Source organism: Bidens hawaiensis, unplaced genomic scaffold, assembly GCF_021521415.1.
Source record: "Bidens hawaiensis isolate Kalapana, Puna unplaced genomic scaffold, B.hawaiensis_p1.1 tig00002477_1, whole genome shotgun sequence".
Taxonomy (NCBI): Eukaryota; Viridiplantae; Streptophyta; class Magnoliopsida; order Asterales; family Asteraceae; genus Bidens; species Bidens hawaiensis.
The window spans coordinates 1,534,527-1,552,540 of record NW_027491136.1 but is presented as its reverse complement, the minus strand read 5'-3'; the positions used below and the strand labels follow the sequence as shown (position 1 = coordinate 1,552,540).

The window sequence follows — 18,014 nt, the reverse complement described above, 5'->3', positions numbered from 1 at the left end:
ATTTAAATCTCAACCATTGATTAACATGATCCAATGGCTATGATCTATTCTTACACTTCCTAGAAAACTATCTCTTTTTATTTTTCACCCCTATATATATATATATATATATATATATATCTGTGTGTGTGTGTGTGATTGATTTCCTTTGAGAACCACTTTGAGTTTTAAGAACTCGAAAGAACTCAATGTAACAATTTTTTTTCGGAATTTTTTTTACATATACGTAATATATATATATATATATATATGTGGGTTATATGTACGTAAAAAAATTACAGAATTTTTTACACACCAAGTCGACTTTTTACATAAGTGTAACGGACATTAAATTAGTGTAATTACTGTACATTTTTATTCCCTCTTCTACTTAATTTTAATCAAATTTAATCTCAACCACATAATCTAATCTATTTAATTAAATATATGGTTAAGAATGAATTTTTAATTTCTTAAAACTCAACAAGGTTATCAAATTATCCATCCCCTATATATATATATATATTATGTTAAAATGTAAGGATAATATATATCAATCACTTTCATATATAACAAAGTTTATCATATTTTATTTTCTTTGTTTTTTTTATCAATGATTGTTTCAGGTTTTTCGTGGAACTTAAATTTGATTTTTTATTTACGGTCTCAAAAGTTGGTAAATAGATTACTTGGTACAAGGTAACTACACTTAGGTCAAAATTTGTTACTGTAAAAAATGGGAAATCTGAGTATTTTTAAAAATTTGAGAATACAAATAGAGTTATCGTCAAATTTGTTACGGGTTCCGTGTTGACTTGAAAATGTCAAAAGGATGAAAGTTAGAATAAAAAAAACATAATTCGGGATTCAAATTTATTTCAACAACATTTTTGGAAATAATAAAAAAGTTCGGGATTTGGCAAATTGACTATTTTTCCTCGACTATTAAAATTTAAGAAAAGATAGCTAACACTTCCGACATGCCACCCCAGTTCTATCAATGCTTCTAACTTTTATCAACTTTGAAACATTTGTGTCACCATTAACTTTTCTTTCACCTGAAATTGGTTCATAACCAAAATTCTTTTAATTATACATATATGATACTGAGAATGGAATTTTCAATAGATGGAGCGTTCTCGAGTACGTTTTTGCACATGCATTTTTATATTAAGTTCATTTAAAAAAAATCATCTTGTGATATAACTCAAATCAATTTATGTACACATAGTATAGATAAAAGCATAGATTACATATATTTTTTCATATACGTTATGTAATTATTTACTTTACTTGTAATTTTATAATTTAGATCATCTTGTGTGTTACACGGGCTCTAAAACTAGTATATATATGTGTGGACAAGTTCTTTAAGAAACGTAGTAATTATTAGGAGGCAAAACTGTGGTGATGATTAGTTTTAATATTATGTTAAGTGCAATGAAAAATTACTTTATCCAAAACTAGATACAAGAACGATAAGTAATCTGACTTTTAAAACGCCTAAATACCAACAAATTTATACACATACCCTTAAAGAAAAATGAGAGCAAAATCGCGAAATTTGGATCTAAGAGTGTCAAAATCAAGACGAACAGTAGAGACTAAGCCAAAAACCATATCGTTTATAAAATGAGATCAATTTTATGATATTTCGTGCTTTGATGAAATATTGACAAAATTGTTAAATAAATGACGCAATATTGTCACACCATAGAGTAGGTGAATGATATAACACAAAGTGTATATCTTATTGCATCGAATTATCCTCATATTTTGGTAAAACTCCATGCAAACTTATTGTATCTGATACTTATTTGAGTTATTGGTGAATTTGCAGGTCCGGGTGCCTGCCCGACAAAGAAATGACGAATAGATGGCGTTTCCAGGAAAAATTTAAGAATCTGTCAGACATGCACGACCATGCACTTTATGTGCACGACCATGCCGAGCCAAACAAGACCAAGCACGAGCTAGTGTCGATCCATTGTAGTTGGGCACGACCGTGCAGTTTCTGAGCACGGCCGTGCACGCCTAGAAGACTGATCCAGTGCCACCAGTGCACGAGCTAGTGTCGAGTTTTGATTCGACTCAACCGTGGGCATTGCCGGGAACGACCGTGACAGTTCCCGAAGACAAGCAGATTGTACATGATGGTGCATCAGACAGTGCCGGCACGGCATGACATTGCACTTTATTGGCATGACCTTGCCAAACATTCAGAGCAACTGCAAGTCTTGTTGGGCAAAAGCAGAACATTTACCTACTAAATCGGGTCATGACCGTGCACGTTGTCCAGAGAGCTTACATACATTCATTTCTCTTCATTTATAGGTGTGGACCCTTGAGAATCTAAAGGCTTTCATCATCCTTAAGATCATCCATTCCTTGTTAATATTAGTTTACATTCCTTTGTTCTTGAACATGTCTTGTAAGCTTATTTTTAGTTTTATTGTTGTTGTATCAAGCCTATGGGCTAAATAATCTTGTTACTCAGATCACGTCGAAAGTTTTACTTATGTGATAATTATCCATGCATGATTTTGGCAATTTTAGTTAGGGTTGTGCAACGGTTCGGAACCTCGAGAACCCAACCGAACCGGAACCATAACCGTTAAATTCTAAATATAAGAACCGGAACCTAACCGTCTTTTAACGGTTCCAGTTCGGTTCGGAACCGAGTTAAATGTTTCTTGTGTAAACGGTTCTTGCTAGAACCGCTTTTCAATTAAAATTCTAAATATGAAATATTAGAAGATGCAAGAAATAAGCGAGAACCCATAAAATAAAATATTATCATATCAACATATTATATTTTAATGAAGGGGATTGTGAATAGATTAGAATGGCTCAAAATATTTCATAAAAAATTATTTTTTAAAACGAATTTAGGGCCGTGGAAGATGATTATAAGGGATTACATGTAACCGGGAAAGTGAGAACGTAGATGGTCGCTCGTACATGGAAGTATGAAATCCTACTAAATAAATAGGATTTTAAATATAATCTTCAAAGTTTAAACCTAACCCGGTTCTAGCGGTTCTATAACTGGAACCGTCGGTTCTAACCGAAACCGAACAGGGTACCGTTTTCACCAAAATTTAAGAACCGAAACTGGACACGAAATACAATAATATGGTTCGGATCTAGCAGTTCGGCTCCGGTTCCCCGTTCTCGCGGTTCGGAACCGCGAATTGCTCACCAATTTTAGTGTTCTTCAAGTTTATGATAAGTTCTTGAGTAGAGATTGATGGTTGAAATACTTGTTATCTTGCATAGTTTTGTTACTTTGACAGATGCTTGACCATATTATGTTGGAAAACCATGTGTTGAGTATTTATTTATAAACTTTGTTTGCGTATGCATGCTTAGTTTGTATCACTATGTTAGGAATGACTAGTGGAAATTAGCTTGGTTATGAAATTTTAACCAGTATGAACCTATCATTTGATATTGGAAAATTGTATGATAATAACATGATTCTTGATATAATTGATGTTTGCTAGAGGTTGAGGCCATAATCCTTAGTTTATATTTTGCTATTTGAAAGATTCATGTGTTTTGGTCTCTTGAATTTGTCTATTTTACATGATTTTAGGTGGTTAGGGTGTTGTTTTCATGCTAACTTTCATTTGATTATAAGATTAGGTAGTTTTGACAAACTTACTAATCTATAGTTACAAACTTGAAAGAATACTCATCATGATATATTTATGCTAATATAAGGTCATCTTGATTGGAATCTAATATTTATATCTATCTTAATTCATGATGTTTTGTCATTATCATTGTTATTAGATCACTAGTTTAATTGATGCGTGGTCTAGGTAACTTTGTTGGATTGATTGTTTCTTGTTTTTTTACTTGTTTGTCATTGTTTGCTAGTTTAGTTAGAAAATTCACTATAAGATTTACTTGTTCGGTTGGTCATTTACAAAGATTTACTACTAGAAAGTTGTTATGTCCATGGATTGATATTCGGTTCTTGCCGACACTTTATTACAAACAATAGGTACACTTGTCTTTCGTGTGTAGTTTAGTTGCAGGTGAAAATCTATTTTAAAACCCGATTGTGTGGAACTTCTATTCAAATTTATATATATATATATATATATATATATATATATATATATATATATATATATATATATATTCACACACGTCAAGTTTTGGTGCCGTTGCCAGCGACTCGGTGATTTTTAGAGAACGATCCGAGTCTTTGATTAACCTTGTTGATATTTTTGATCTATGTTATTTTATTTTATTTCATTTTTACTCATCTTATTTTTATTTAATTTATTTTTAGTTAGTGTCCGTGTCTTTGTTCATTTTCTGTTCTGCATTCTTCCGGATGATGAATGTCCACCACGTCCGGTCTTGAGCTTGTTTCCCCCCTTTCTGAGCCCAAGCGACATCTTTGAGAAGGTTTGAGGAGGAGAGCACGCGAAATTGCCAAAGTCATTAAAAACGAAGTTGTGGAGGAGCCCGACATCCCCAAAGTTGAAGAGATGACGGACCCAAACGATCAAGGCCACATGGACGACTTTGCCACACCACATCTTTGAGAAGGTTTGAGGAGGAGAGCATGCGAACTCATATTATTCACACCTTTTATAAATTATACCTTTAAAAGGTATGGGTACTTTTGTAAAAACATACCTAACTTTGGACCATTTTGAAAATATGATAAAATACAAGAGTCACATGTTAAAAGATGGTTAAACTTAATTTTTCATGATATGACATCGTCAATTCATCAAACAAACGCGGAACCAGCTAGGATAGGGAAAAAAATGGACCATCATTGATGTTCTAGAAATGAAAATAAGTGAAACGGGACAAACATTGTGGGTACTTTTGTAAAAACATACCTAACTTTCATGATATGGCATCGTCAAACAAATCGCGATACCAGCTACGACAGGAAAAAAAATGGACCATCAATCCACCATTGATGTACTACAAATGAAAATAAGTGAAAGGAGACAAACACTAAAGGATACCCTGTGTGGGAACACCTATAGTGTATAAATCAATATGTACATATTGCATTTGAAAAGCGAGACGAAAAGCAAATGACGAGTATCAAATTTGATTAAGTTTTTGAATTAGTGATTATCTAAAAGCTCATTGTAGCAGTAGTCATGAGAAGTTAACATTAATCACATGACCTGACTGATCCGGTCCAAACCGAAAACTCAAACGTGGCCTGAAAAAATCTTAAGTCCATTGCTGGCTATAACTAAAGAGAAAACCCCTGTAGGCAATATAGAAGGTTCATGAGCTAATCCTATGGGTTGCCAAGTATTGTTTTGACATGATTACTAGATTTTATTTCGTATTGGTTATTAGTGAAACAATTTAAGAAAGACTAGACAAAATGAAACTAATTGGCCTAATCTCACCTGACCTAATTAATATATAGCGCAAATAGACCGAAACTATTCAATCAATTGCCTTGTTTAATCTAATGATAAGATTTTTATTTTAGTATATACTTGTAAACGTTTCTGAACATTTTGTTTAGTTCTTTATGCCCTCATCATTAATAAAATTAAACCATTTCAAGAAAACATCTATTTGACCAAACAATTTGGTTATAAAAAGAGACAATTTTGTAGAATAGTAACCAAGTTTTACTTGTTCCAATTAAGCAACTCATATTTTATTTTGTCTAAGTTTAGTCACTCAACTTTCAGTTTTGTCTCAATTAGGTCACTCAACTTTTAATGTGTCTAAATTAAATAATTCAACTTTTAATTTTAGCTCAATTAGATCACTTAACTTTCAATAAATGTTTTAATACTATCTTTTTTACCTACATAATATAGTAGTTGTCCCCTCGTTTTAGACACAAATTGAAAGTTAAATGACTTAATTAAGACAAATTAAAAGTTGAGTGACCTAATTAAGACAAAACAAAAATATAAGTGACTTAATTGGAACAAACTTGAAAGTTGGTTACTATTCTATAGTGTTAAAACGGAAAAATTTCATGAATTTGAAGAACTATGATGACCATCAACCACAATTATTGGTCACATGCGATTATGATTTAGCAAAGGTTGGATTATCAAAACCTTATCACCACATGTTTTACATGATTTAGTTATTCTATGTTACTCGCAAGACCAATCAATCAAACTTTATTATTGTGGGTTACTTGACAACGATAACAAATTTTAGATTGATTAAAGATATGTACAAGACGTGATTGCACCTCCCGTATCCCACTAGTCAAGAGTTGAAGCACTTTCTTTATGAGTCTTAAGACTTGGCGAAGGAGTGTATAGAAAAACCGAAATCCGAATTGTATCCGTAATCGAAAAAACCGAATCTGAATTCAGACATCAATTTTCAATTTGGTTATAACGAAAAACCGAATTTCAAATTCGATTTACAGCTCGATTAAGTATATGTTTTTTTTCTTAAACGATTAGTTTGATTTATTCGGTTAACGTAATTAATCAATTAAAATATGAACTATATTAATTATTTTGTATATGACACATTCTTTTTTAAGCTCATTTATTGTAGCCCAATGCCCATACCCATATTAGACCTTGGGCTGGGCTATCTTTAAGTGTTGAAGACTATTAATCATCTAATGTTCTATTACATGAAGACTTTTGTGGTTAGGATGACTTTCTATGGTTTGATTGGTTGTATGTTTAAAACTATCTAACAGTTCAGATGTTTTAATATGGTCTTTAACTTTTAGTTTTAGGATGTATATGTTGTGTTTGTTTGTTATGGCCTTCAACGACTATTCGGATCCGGAACACAAACTGAAATTGAATTCAGGCCAAATTGTCATGGATGAAATCAATTAATATGGTTTGACTCGATTTGTTCGGTTTTTATCAAAACTGAACCGATTAAACTCGGTTCGATTTCCCCCTTTCCAAACTCAGTGAGGTTCGGTTTTCGATTAGGGGTAAAAAAAAATCTCATAACCTAAAAAATTGAATAAATCGTTAATCGAACCTCTAGGTGAAACTAGTACTCGTGATCATAAATGGGGAAGAAAAAAGTTGGTCCTCGAGAATCCAAGGACACCACATGGCTTCATGAGATGGCTCCGTGACATTATTTTATCATTTAGCCAATGATAGTTTGAATAGAATAAAACGTACTCTATCAAAGCTTATTCAAAATAAAGATAAAAGGTTGCGCCATGCATTAAAGTTAACAAAGTTTAACATGATGCAATTTGCATCCATATGTAGCAAAAAAAGTACAACATTGTGGCATGTCTTTTTTGGTGTATTGTTTTATTACTACCTCACACCTTAATTACTACCTCACCCTACCCTTAAGTCAGAGGGTGGTCGTAGTCGCTACATTCCTTGCATTTAACTCACCATCATTTATTCTCTTTTACTACCATCACTATATATATGTTATACTTACTATTAGGATGTGTGTTGTGGTTTAACTAACAAAAGTTAGTTAAAGTGTCATGTTATTGCTATGTAGTCGTGAGCTTTAACTAACCCATCAATTAACAAGCGCGTTGTCGTTTAACTAGATTTAAAACAAAAAGAAAAATGCGACTGGCTGAAATGGGATGGATCCCAGCTTTTTTAGCCCTCTTGGGCGTTAAAGAGGATGGATGGCACTGGAGAGTAATATGGTTTTGGTGCCACCATGTTTATTTTTAGTGTTGTGGTTTGGCTGTGGGTTGGCTGCTGGTGGGGAGCATGGCGCCTCCCATCACGCTTATTTACGCCCCCACATGGGGTGAGCAATAAACAATTAATCAATTTAATTGACAAAGTGGCATCAGAACCACCTTAAAAGAAAACCAACGGCTCAGTTTGGCTTCTTTGTAAACGAAAAATTACAGTTGGATTTCGATAATGCTCTGTTCCAACATGGAACCAAATCGAACCAAATTTAGCAACTAGACAGCACTGAACCTGGAAACCAAACATCTTGTTTGAAAGTTTTATTGTTGGATTTATAACCCAAACTCATTATTTTGACAAATTTCAAACTCAAATTCATTATATATTGCAAACACTTTTGGAGCCCAACATTTCAAGCTCAAATGTAAAACCAAAATTTGACCAATAACCAAACCGAAACCATACGTAAAACCAAAAAACCAAAACTGATTTGACCTAAAACCTATAAGCCTAACACTTCAGTTATGGATGAGTTTGAGCCCAAACCGACCTCAACAGCTCACTATACATATCTCTAGACGAGGCTAACTGTTGTGTTGCTGGGTCGGAACATAAGTTACCCAAATATACAGCACTACAGCAACGCTGGTATTGCAACATTTCACATCATTTGTGAGAATAAGTCGTCATAAAACATATTGAACTGCTACAGACCATACAAGCAAGCTTTTCACCATGGAACATACTGTTGTCAGTAGTCCATGGTTGATGTAGACAACCCATATAACAACACAGAGAGATAAGTTTGTTAGAGACATTGGTATTTGACCTATAATCCTTAATAATACGAGGTGATAAAAGGGTTTGACCACTAAAAAACACATGCCTTGTGCATCACCAAGAAACACCAAGCCACCAAGGGGTGATGTGCAGGTGAAAACAATGGTTCAAATGCTTTCACCAGTCCCACATAAACAACCCCAAAAGCCCCAAAAACCATGTTCCAAACTGAATCATGTACAAGATTTTCACATGGGTTTTTCTAAAACCTGACTTCAACTTTAGATAAACAAAAAAAAAAATAAAAAAAAATACCAAAAATATCAGCTTCCACCCAAAACTCTCCTCAGATCAGATTTCTGTTCAGCAGAGAGCCTTGATGGGTATCTGACATCAAACTTGATCCTCAAGTTTCCTCTCTTTCTTGGATCTTTTGAAATTGGCATTCCTTCATTAGCAACCGTTAGTTCATCCCCCGGTTTCACCATTTCCGTCACTGGAATTGCCAGATTTCTTCCATCAAGAGTTGTGAGTTCAACCATCTTCCCGGTGAGAGCTTCCAATAGTGAGATTTCTTGGTTCATTACTAAATCATTACTATCCCTTGTGAAAACATCATGCGGTTTTTCGTCTACCACAAATATTATGTCGGCTGCTATCACACCTGGTTCTTGATTACCCTTCTCTGGAAATGTAATCTTCGTGCCCTTTTTCCAACCAGGTTTTATATCAATGGTTAAGATTTCCTCCACGTTCCGAATCTTACTGCAATACAAATAAAATTAATAATAGATAAACGCCTAAATGTAGTTCAAACTGAAAATAGATACTCTTTGTATTTTAGCACTAATGTTAGTAAAAATGTGACACGAGATGCCTTAATACGTGGAAGAAAATCAATGGCTAAGCATTAATTATAGTTTAAAGTATAATTATTACATACTATATTCTTCTGCCTAAAATAAGCTTATATGTGCAGGACAGACTACAAAAAAATAAAAAATAAAAAAAATAAAGAAAATCTTTGAATCGGTGAATAATCTGAAAAGGTTGTGAAACCCAGTCAAAAAGATTAATTACTTCCTTGAAGATATAAAAGTAGCCATGATCAAACTGGCCGTGTGTATGAATGAAAAACAAGTAAAGAAGTAAAAGAACAATGTCTACTAATAATGCAATCTAATTTGCACTACAGAATTCTTTTCTTAAAAAGAATAAGGCCAATCACTCGTATGAACATGCTTAACATAAAGAAAAAAATGATGCTTAAGTTTTTCAAAAAGTGCTACTGCAGCACTGCTATCCAATAAGTTCACAAGTTAAAAGATCAATTCATGTAAAAACAGGGGAGTTAAATATTCTGTTGAATGTTTGCATGAGTAATAAGATTACAGTCAGGAATACCATAAAAGCTAAAATTAATCAGAAGAGTACAAACTAATACAGAGTACGAGAAGATGACATTCACTATCAATCAAACCCTGATCTTGTATACTTCTCTATAGTATTGTGATTAGTGTTTAGTGCATTTGAACCAAAGCGTATATAATACAGCTAACAAAATAGAAAATACTACAACGAATAAATTTACTGCAATAATGCATTCCTAATCAATGCACTGCATTATTGTTTTAACTAAATAGATCTTAACTACTATACTAAGATAGAGAGCTGCATTCCTAGATTGCTCCCAATTAATAACTAAAATAACTAAAAGTGTTCAGCCATAGCAAGTTCCGGCTAGAAACCATTTTGCGTCAAGTGCATCAGATAGGGTATAAAACATTGGCCTCTTTCATTTATATTTTGCGTCAAGTCATTTATTTGCCTCTCTAAAAACTTGATTAATTCAGCCATAGCAAGTTCCAGCTAGAAACCATTTTGCGTCAAGTGCATCAGATAGGGTATAAAAGATTGGCCTCTTTCATTTATATTTTGCGTCAAGTCATTTATTTGCCTCTCTAAAAACTTGATTAATTCAGCCATTAACTCTTTCATCAGGGTATAAAAGATTGGCCAGTCTAGGAGGAGAATGGCTACAATTCCAGGTAGATGCTTGACAAAATACTTGCATTTAATAATCGAATCCGAATTCCCGAATTACTTCCTAACTAGCAAAATATATCCAATTAACCCTAAATACTGACACCAATAACCCGATAGTATTCTAACAACCTAAAAGAAATGCAAAGGAAAAAAAAAAGAATCCCAAAAGTTGCTAAAAGGGACTTAAGTACTTAACTGATCGGGCTTTATGTGTGTGACTGTGAGTTTTTATTTTTGTTATTCTGCAAAGAAATGATTTTAAGGCCATATGTTTTATACATAATGCATGATAATGGTTAAGTGAATAAAGAAATACGTGTTAAAATCAAAAGCCTAATAAGAAGACCACATGGCCAGTGGCCTATTTGAGAGGAAGAAACTAGCACCTAACCTGTTAATTTTGAAGCTTAACTACAAGTGCCTACACTTAGATACTACGCTGCAGATGTGGCGAGTATACTTTTATCAGACAATTTTTTATTTGCTATTAACAATAATTCAAAGTCATTACACTTACTTAGAGATCAATAAGTGGTGTGTGCTTGCTTCAGGTAACATGCAAAGAACCATTACTCAATGTCGCCATCACTTGATAAGCATAGCTTCACAATGCATTTAAGTATTCAACTAAAACCATGATACATTTACCATAAAAGATTATTATTATGCTAATAACATTATGGCATCATATATGTTCTTAGACATCAGCCAGTATTAAACTCCAAATAAGAAAGATATCATCCACTTCAAAAAGATTTAATACACACTCGACGTTGATAATCTGAATCACTTACTAATAGTTAAGCAAGCATCTAAATAGTTGCGAAAACTAATAATTTGTAAATATATTTATTAAAACCCTTTCTAGACTACTTCCTCCATAGGCTAGGCCTTTCATAACATTCTAATTACCACCCAATTAACTAAATCAAAAACAATTTTTGTTAAAATTTCACACGTTAGCTATTTGTGTTCATTGTCAAGCGCTCAAAACTTAACTCCGGAGTCCCGCTTAGCTACAAATAAAACCTTCACAATCACACATACAAACTTAAAAAAAAATTACATACTTTTTATAGTAATCTATTAGCAAACAAAACCGAGTGAAGTTATATTACTTAGTACCCTAAAAGAACCATTACCATGTTAGCATTACTAGCAAACCTCAAGACACTCTGAGCCTACTCTAGACTAGATTCTAATCACTAAATCATGAGGATTGAAGCATATGAAAATGTCAAGACTGTGACAGTCACCAACAATCCACACTACTTGAATTGTACCAGTTGTTCCTATAACTAACCTAAATATTGTTCACAAAACATATAGCAAGAAAAGGACTTATTGCTGCTAAATTCATCCACAGAAATAATAAATCCAAAGCAAATCATGTGGTATGCAAATAACATCACAAACCACAAATGCATAAAAATCGAATCAAATTTGGATACATCATCATAATAACAATAACAGAAACCCGTACCCGGAGGAATCGAGAACCGTCCTAGAGATCTTAATCTTCTTCTTAGCACCCTTATACAAATCAACCAAGCTACACGCCAACACATTCTCCACCGCGGGAGCCTTCTTCACCGACGAACTCGAACCCGAACTCTCCCCACCATTCACATTATTCCTAAAATACCCCTCCTTAAACCTCCTCCCAGCACTACCCCCACCACCACCACCGTCTGATCCTCCAAACAACTCCGCATAAATATCCTCCGCATCCCTAGGGTTAAACCTAAAATTAGGGTTTGGATGTTGACCGTTATTGTAGTAACTGTTAGTGTAGTATCCGCGGCCGGAAGATGAGGGGACTTGGCCGGACTTGAGAGCCTCTTCGCCGTAGAGATCGTAGATCTGGCGCTTCTGAGGATCGCTGAGGACGTCGTAGGCTTCGGAGATTTGCTTGAATTTGGCTTCGGCTTCGGATTTGTTCTTCGTGAGGTTTTTGTCCGGGTGCCAGATCATGGCCAGACGGCGGTAGGCTTTTTTGAGGTCTTCGACGCTGGCGTTTCGATTCACTTTCAGGATGTTGTAGTAATCGATTCCCATGGTATGGTGTTGATTGGTGGTTAGGGTTAATTGGGGTGGGTTTAATGCAGCAGGAGACGTGTTGACGAAGAAGAAGATGAAGCAGCGGCCATGGTGTTACTGTCACGCATCAACGTGGCATATAATATTTTATTTTGTTTGAAATATTATGCGTTATAATTTTAAAATGGTAAATATTATAAGAAGAATAAAATGCTTACCTTTTTTTTGTCATTTGCTTGATATTTTATAGTCTTTAAAGAGTACATTTAAAAAAAATACAATTGTGAGTCATGTGTAGATAGATATAAAGGGGTGCTTGTGGGTTCGGTTTTATGTTTGGTTTATTAGATTATGTTTGTTTTAGAGGATGACACGTACGTGTTTGTTTTAAGGACTTAAATGGTCTTATATTTTTCGGGGCTTTTGTGTGTTCTTCTCTTCTTGTCCTCGTATCTTTGTATCTTTATGATGTATTTGTTACCGGTCTACATTTTTACAAGTTTTATGATATTGATAGTTCAGTAGTATTAAACTGTTTGGTACTTTTGTGTCTTTTGTTTAGGTTCTCTATCTACGAATACACATTTCGTATGCAACTATGGTTTTGGAACTAAGGGTATACTTGAAAACAGTCGATCTATCCTTTGAGATAGAGGTATAGTGCCTATATCTCACCTTTATAACTTTGCTATGATCTATGAAAGAGATTTCGATGGATGTGATTAATTGATTAAATAGACTTGATTTGTCTGGCTTGAAAAGTTTTTGGTTCAGGTAGCTAAAAATAAACATGATAGCGGGTTCGAATTCAGTTTATTTTATTTTATTTTTTCTTTTTCCACTAAAAAACTGAATTCAAGTGCGACAAATATCCAGTTTTTATTTTGCTTATGTTTTGGGCAACAAAAAGGAGTTCAAACAATTAAACTACACATTCTTTTTAGAGTCAGACTAAAACCAAGCAAAAACATTCGGTTTATTGGTTTGAATGAAATATTGAATCATATTCGGCCTATTAGTTTTTGGTTGTATGATACTATGATATTTGGTATTGGGCTACTCGTAATGGGCCGAAACACAATTTGGCTTATTGGGCGAAATAGAAATTGCTCAATATTTGGACTAAAAAAGAACACCAAATTACTGTTTGCGTCCCTCTGCTTTTAGGACGGAGACACAATGAGTCCCTGAAAATTTTTTTAAACAAATTGAGTCCCCGTGGTTTCAGAAAAGAACGATTTGAGTCCCTATGGTTTCAGAAACGAACAATTTGAGTTCCTGTGGTTTCAAAAACGAACAATTTGAGTCCCTGTGGTTTCAGTAAAATGAAAGTTAGTTAAGTAACGGTAGGAACTCAAATGGTTCGTTTCTGAAACCACAGGGACTCAACCAGTTCAAAAATTTTTTCAAGGACTCATTATGCCTCCGCCTTAAAATCACAGGGACGCAAACAGTAATTTTCTCAAAAAAGAAAGAATGTCCACACAAATTTGGTTTGAACGAATTGAGAATTTTTGAGCCTAATTTGTTTCACACTTTCACTATGCTTCCTTTCAGTTACAAACAAAACCGAAAATTGAATTAGTGAATATGTAATTTGATTCGGTTTAATCAGTTAGAAATCGAATATACCGCTATAAACATCAACCGGAAGTATGAGCCAACAAAATATGATCAATATTTCAAACAGTGAATGAATTAGGGGCGTTTTTATGTTGATGGTTTATGTGCATGTATCATTACTGAAAAGTATATATTAGCAAATTTATTATTGTAAAATGATGAACAAATTTTATAAAAAGGTAACTAGATATTTTTTCTTACTATCAAGTAAAATTAAACTATTTCCACAAATTAAGGGAGTTAATTATTTTCACCATCAAGTATCATCACAATTTCAACCAAGTTAGCAAATCTATCATCTTAAAAGATATAATAATGTAATAATAGATATTAAGTTCTACAAGAGTTAATAATTACACTGATTTGTATTTTTTTTAAACATAGAATGCATCTAGTAGCAGAAAAGTTTCTCCATTTTCATAACTTCGGTTTTATGCATTTTATAAACCATCTAAAATTGGAAAACTCATTCAAGAAAGAAAATAAAATATAAATAAAAATTTACCGAAAATAATAAAGGTTTGTAGATTGATAAATTTTAAAAATAGGTAACTGGTAACATGAAAACAAACAAATTACTTTGGAGTTTTTCATTAAATCCAATTCTAAAAAAAGTAAAAGAAACAAAAAGGAAGAAGTTAAAATTTTCAACAAGAAAAGTATATACAACTTAGAAGTTGAAACTAAACACCAACATGCAAATCCCTTTCGATATAAAAAGACAAAACAAAATCAAAGAATATTGTGTACTTCCTCACTTCACACTTCACGCTTCAAACCGCGACACTTTGACCGGTCAGCCCATCTTCGAGCCGCATTGATCCATCCTTCATCACGTTTACACTCAAGCTCTTGAATATCTGTCTCGAATATTGTCGTGACGCCTTCCTCCAATCCGTTCCCGCCTTCATCATCGCCACAAATTCCTTGAAACTAATATGGCCATCCTAACAACAATGTTTGATCAACCATTAAAGTCAACAAACTGTTATGGAATAAGTCAATTCTGGTCAAAAGTGAGTGAGATTCTACTAACATACCTTATCTGTATCCACTTCTTTCATGATTTCATTGAGCACTTGCATGTCTGCCTGACCCGGTTCATACAACACTTGTTCTAGCTCATGAAGCTCAATATAACCACTTCCGTCTTTATCAAAGTACATAAACGCTCGGCGAAGATGCTCGTCGTTTTCCATCTTTTGTAAATGAATCGTCACGGCTACAAACTCTCCATACTCGAGTACTCCATTGCCATCAACATCAGCCTTAAACAAATGGTAAAATGTTGGTACTCATAATCTTGATATTCCAAAATGTTGTTTCTATAAATGTATATGAAAAATGATCATAATTACCACATCCATTAACAGTCGGATCTCGGGTTCAGACAGTTGTGACCCGACTTTCTTTAATCCGGCCTTGAGTTCATCAAATGTTACTTTTCCATCACCATCAGAGTCCATTAATGTAAACATGTCTTTAATTACTTCTACTTCTTCAATAGATAAGTGCTCTGCAATCACCTACATAGAAAATTTATTTGGAAATTGGAATCGTTAATGAAAATATCGCACAGATAATAATAATGGTAATGCTTACTCTCAATGCTTTCTTTTTGAATCTATTCATCACTGAGAATTGCTTGAGCCTTGTCTTCACTATATCTCCCAATGGAACATTTGAAGCTTTCTTCTCATTCTCTATCCATGGATGTTCTACAAGAAAGAAGAAACCATCAAAAAGTAGTCTTGACTTTGACTTTGACTTTGATGGTCAAATAGACTATAAATACATCACCAAATATGATCCCCTCAACCACTAGATCAATACAAAACAAATACACATATCTTCTTTATAGCAAACATTATCGATACACAAATCTTTGTGCCGATTCTTCAACTAAATTTCACTTAATTTGCGTTTGATAGAGTTGACTTTGACTAAAAAAGTTAAAAGACATTTGTTAACTTACCAAGAACCCGTTGGGCAGTTAATCGCTTCTTGGGGTCGGGTTCTAACATCTGCTTAACTAGACTTTTAGCATTTTCAGATATTTGAGGCCATGGTTTCCTCTTGAAATCAATCGTGCCTCGAAGAATGGCTAACGCGACACCTTGTTCAGTTTCTATGACCAAATACATAAAGAAAGAAGATTAGTATAAGATCACAAAATCTAATCTAACAGATTGTATGTTTGTAGTGACTAGTAGCACCTGCCCAGAATGGCGGAACTCCACATAATAATATGTAAAGAATAACTCCGGCGCTCCATATATCAACCTCGGGCCCGTAGTTTCTCTTCAAAACCTCAGGTGCCATGTAGTAAGGACTACCAACTATTTCTGAAAATTTCTCCCCTGAATACAAGGAAATAGTAAAAGATGAATTAATCGCTATTTATGAAATTTTTATTATTTGGAGTTTTATGGTAATTATCTCTACCATAATTAAATGTATGATTTGATTAGGTTTTCTTATAATTATCCTCATTGATCAATGCCTTACTAGTTAACCTTTTGTAGTTTTATGCTTTTAGATTTTAGAATATACATGGTGTGACTTTCAAACCAATTCTTTAAACATTTTAACATGTCTAACACTTAAAAAATTCAATATCAGTCCATTCATAAGTAAATGAGTCATCACACTTAATTAACATGAAAACATAAAAAATGAATCTAATCATTCACAAATTTTGAAATTATGCCTTCACACCTAGTCACCCTCTTCAAATCTTACAAACCCTTTAGAAATCAACTTATCGATGAATTTGGGGGATTGATCTAATTGAGTCAAAGAATTAAGAACACATCAAAATCTTGGACTCAAATCTTAAGATTTGGACACCCAATAACTTTAACTTCTTAAGACACACAAATACAAATTTTCATAGGAATAATCTGAAAAACTTGGAACAAAAATTAAATACCTGGCTTGAAGAACACAGAAAGCCCGAAATCAATCGCTTTTAACGCCGAATCTTCCTTCTTACTAGCAAACAAAAAATTCTCGGGCTTCAAATCTCTATGGATCACACCATTTTCATGGCACATCTTAACCACCTGCGCCACAGTCTTCACAATACCAGCTGCGGCACGTTCACTATAATGTCCTCTAGCAACAATCCTATCAAAAAGCTCACCACCCTCACACAACTCCATAACAATATGAACAGCTTTATGATCCTCATACGTAGCCCGAAGCTTCACTATATTCAGGTGGTCGGGCAACGTGGACATAATCGCAACCTCTCTCCGAACATCCTCGATGTCAATAGTAGTTCGAAGTTTCTTCTTGGAGATTGATTTGCATGCAAATGCTTGTTTTGTTTCTCTATCGGTACATAAATAAGTTACTCCAAACTCGCCTCGACCGAGCTCCCGGCCTAATATGTACTGGTCCGAGATTCGGGTTCGATGAGTAGTGAGTTGTGTGGAGTCGTTTAGGACCCAGAATGGTACCGAGGTTTTGGCGTATGGGTTTGGTCGTTTTTGTTTCTTGTTGTGTTTCTTGTTATGTTGAGTACGAGGTGGTCGTAGACAGCAGTTGCCCATGGTGGTGTTGGGTATTAGTTTGCCGGAAAATCAAGATTTAGATTTAGAGATGCAGGCATTTCACGTAGATGGAAGTCATGGAACCAAAAGAAAGTGATAATGTATTTGTTCTACGATATTTATTATTATTATTATTATTATTATTATTATTATTATTATTATTATGTGGAACTTATAGCATTTTGACTTACTTTTTCTGAATTTTTTATTTAGCATGCTTTTACTATGAAAGCAATTTTTGGCATGCAAGATATATTTTATCGTCGCGTGGTATGTTTTAAAGTACAATATAATATTATTTTTATTAAAATCTTACTTTACTCTTTTTTGGATTAATATGTTTTCTTTCAGGTTTTAA

General features: G+C 33.8%; 2 protein-coding genes across 2 annotated transcripts; both read right to left on the bottom strand.

The window, feature by feature from the left end:
• Positions 1-8,609: 8,609 nt before the first annotated feature.
• On the bottom strand, positions 8,610-12,511 carry LOC143619685 (uncharacterized). Its single transcript, XM_077091561.1, has 2 exons — positions 11,920-12,511; positions 8,610-9,155 (listed from the first exon to the last, which is right to left on the bottom strand). The coding sequence occupies exons 1-2, from the start codon at positions 12,492-12,494 to the stop codon at positions 8,714-8,716; spliced, it is 1,017 nt and encodes a 338-aa protein (XP_076947676.1). The 5' UTR covers positions 12,495-12,511; the 3' UTR covers positions 8,610-8,713.
• A 2,350-nt stretch (positions 12,512-14,861) lies between these two features.
• Positions 14,862-17,740, bottom strand: LOC143619684 (calcium-dependent protein kinase 30-like). The gene is made up of 7 exons (XM_077091560.1): positions 17,032-17,740; positions 16,316-16,459; positions 16,075-16,227; positions 15,702-15,817; positions 15,458-15,625; positions 15,140-15,367; positions 14,862-15,046 (listed from the first exon to the last, which is right to left on the bottom strand). Exons 1-7 carry the CDS (start codon positions 17,654-17,656, stop codon positions 14,873-14,875), a joined length of 1,608 nt encoding a protein of 535 aa, XP_076947675.1. The 5' UTR covers positions 17,657-17,740; the 3' UTR covers positions 14,862-14,872.
• Positions 17,741-18,014: the final 274 nt, after the last annotated feature.

Coding starts and splice junctions, on each gene's coding strand:
- LOC143619684 (XM_077091560.1), bottom strand. CDS start 17,656: ATGGGCAACTGCTGTCTACGACCACCTCGTACTCAACATAACAAGAAA. Junction 16,228..16,315: donor AGTTCCGCCATTCTGGGCAG/GTGCTACTAGTC, acceptor ATTTGGTCATAG/AAACTGAACAAGGTGTCGCG. Junction 15,818..16,074: donor AACTGCCCAACGGGTTCTTG/GTAAGTTAACAA, acceptor TCTTTCTTGTAG/AACATCCATGGATAGAGAAT.
- LOC143619685 (XM_077091561.1), bottom strand. CDS start 12,494: ATGGGAATCGATTACTACAACATCCTGAAAGTGAATCGAAACGCCAGC. Junction 9,156..11,919: donor ACGGTTCTCGATTCCTCCGG/GTACGGGTTTCT, acceptor TTTGTATTGCAG/TAAGATTCGGAACGTGGAGG.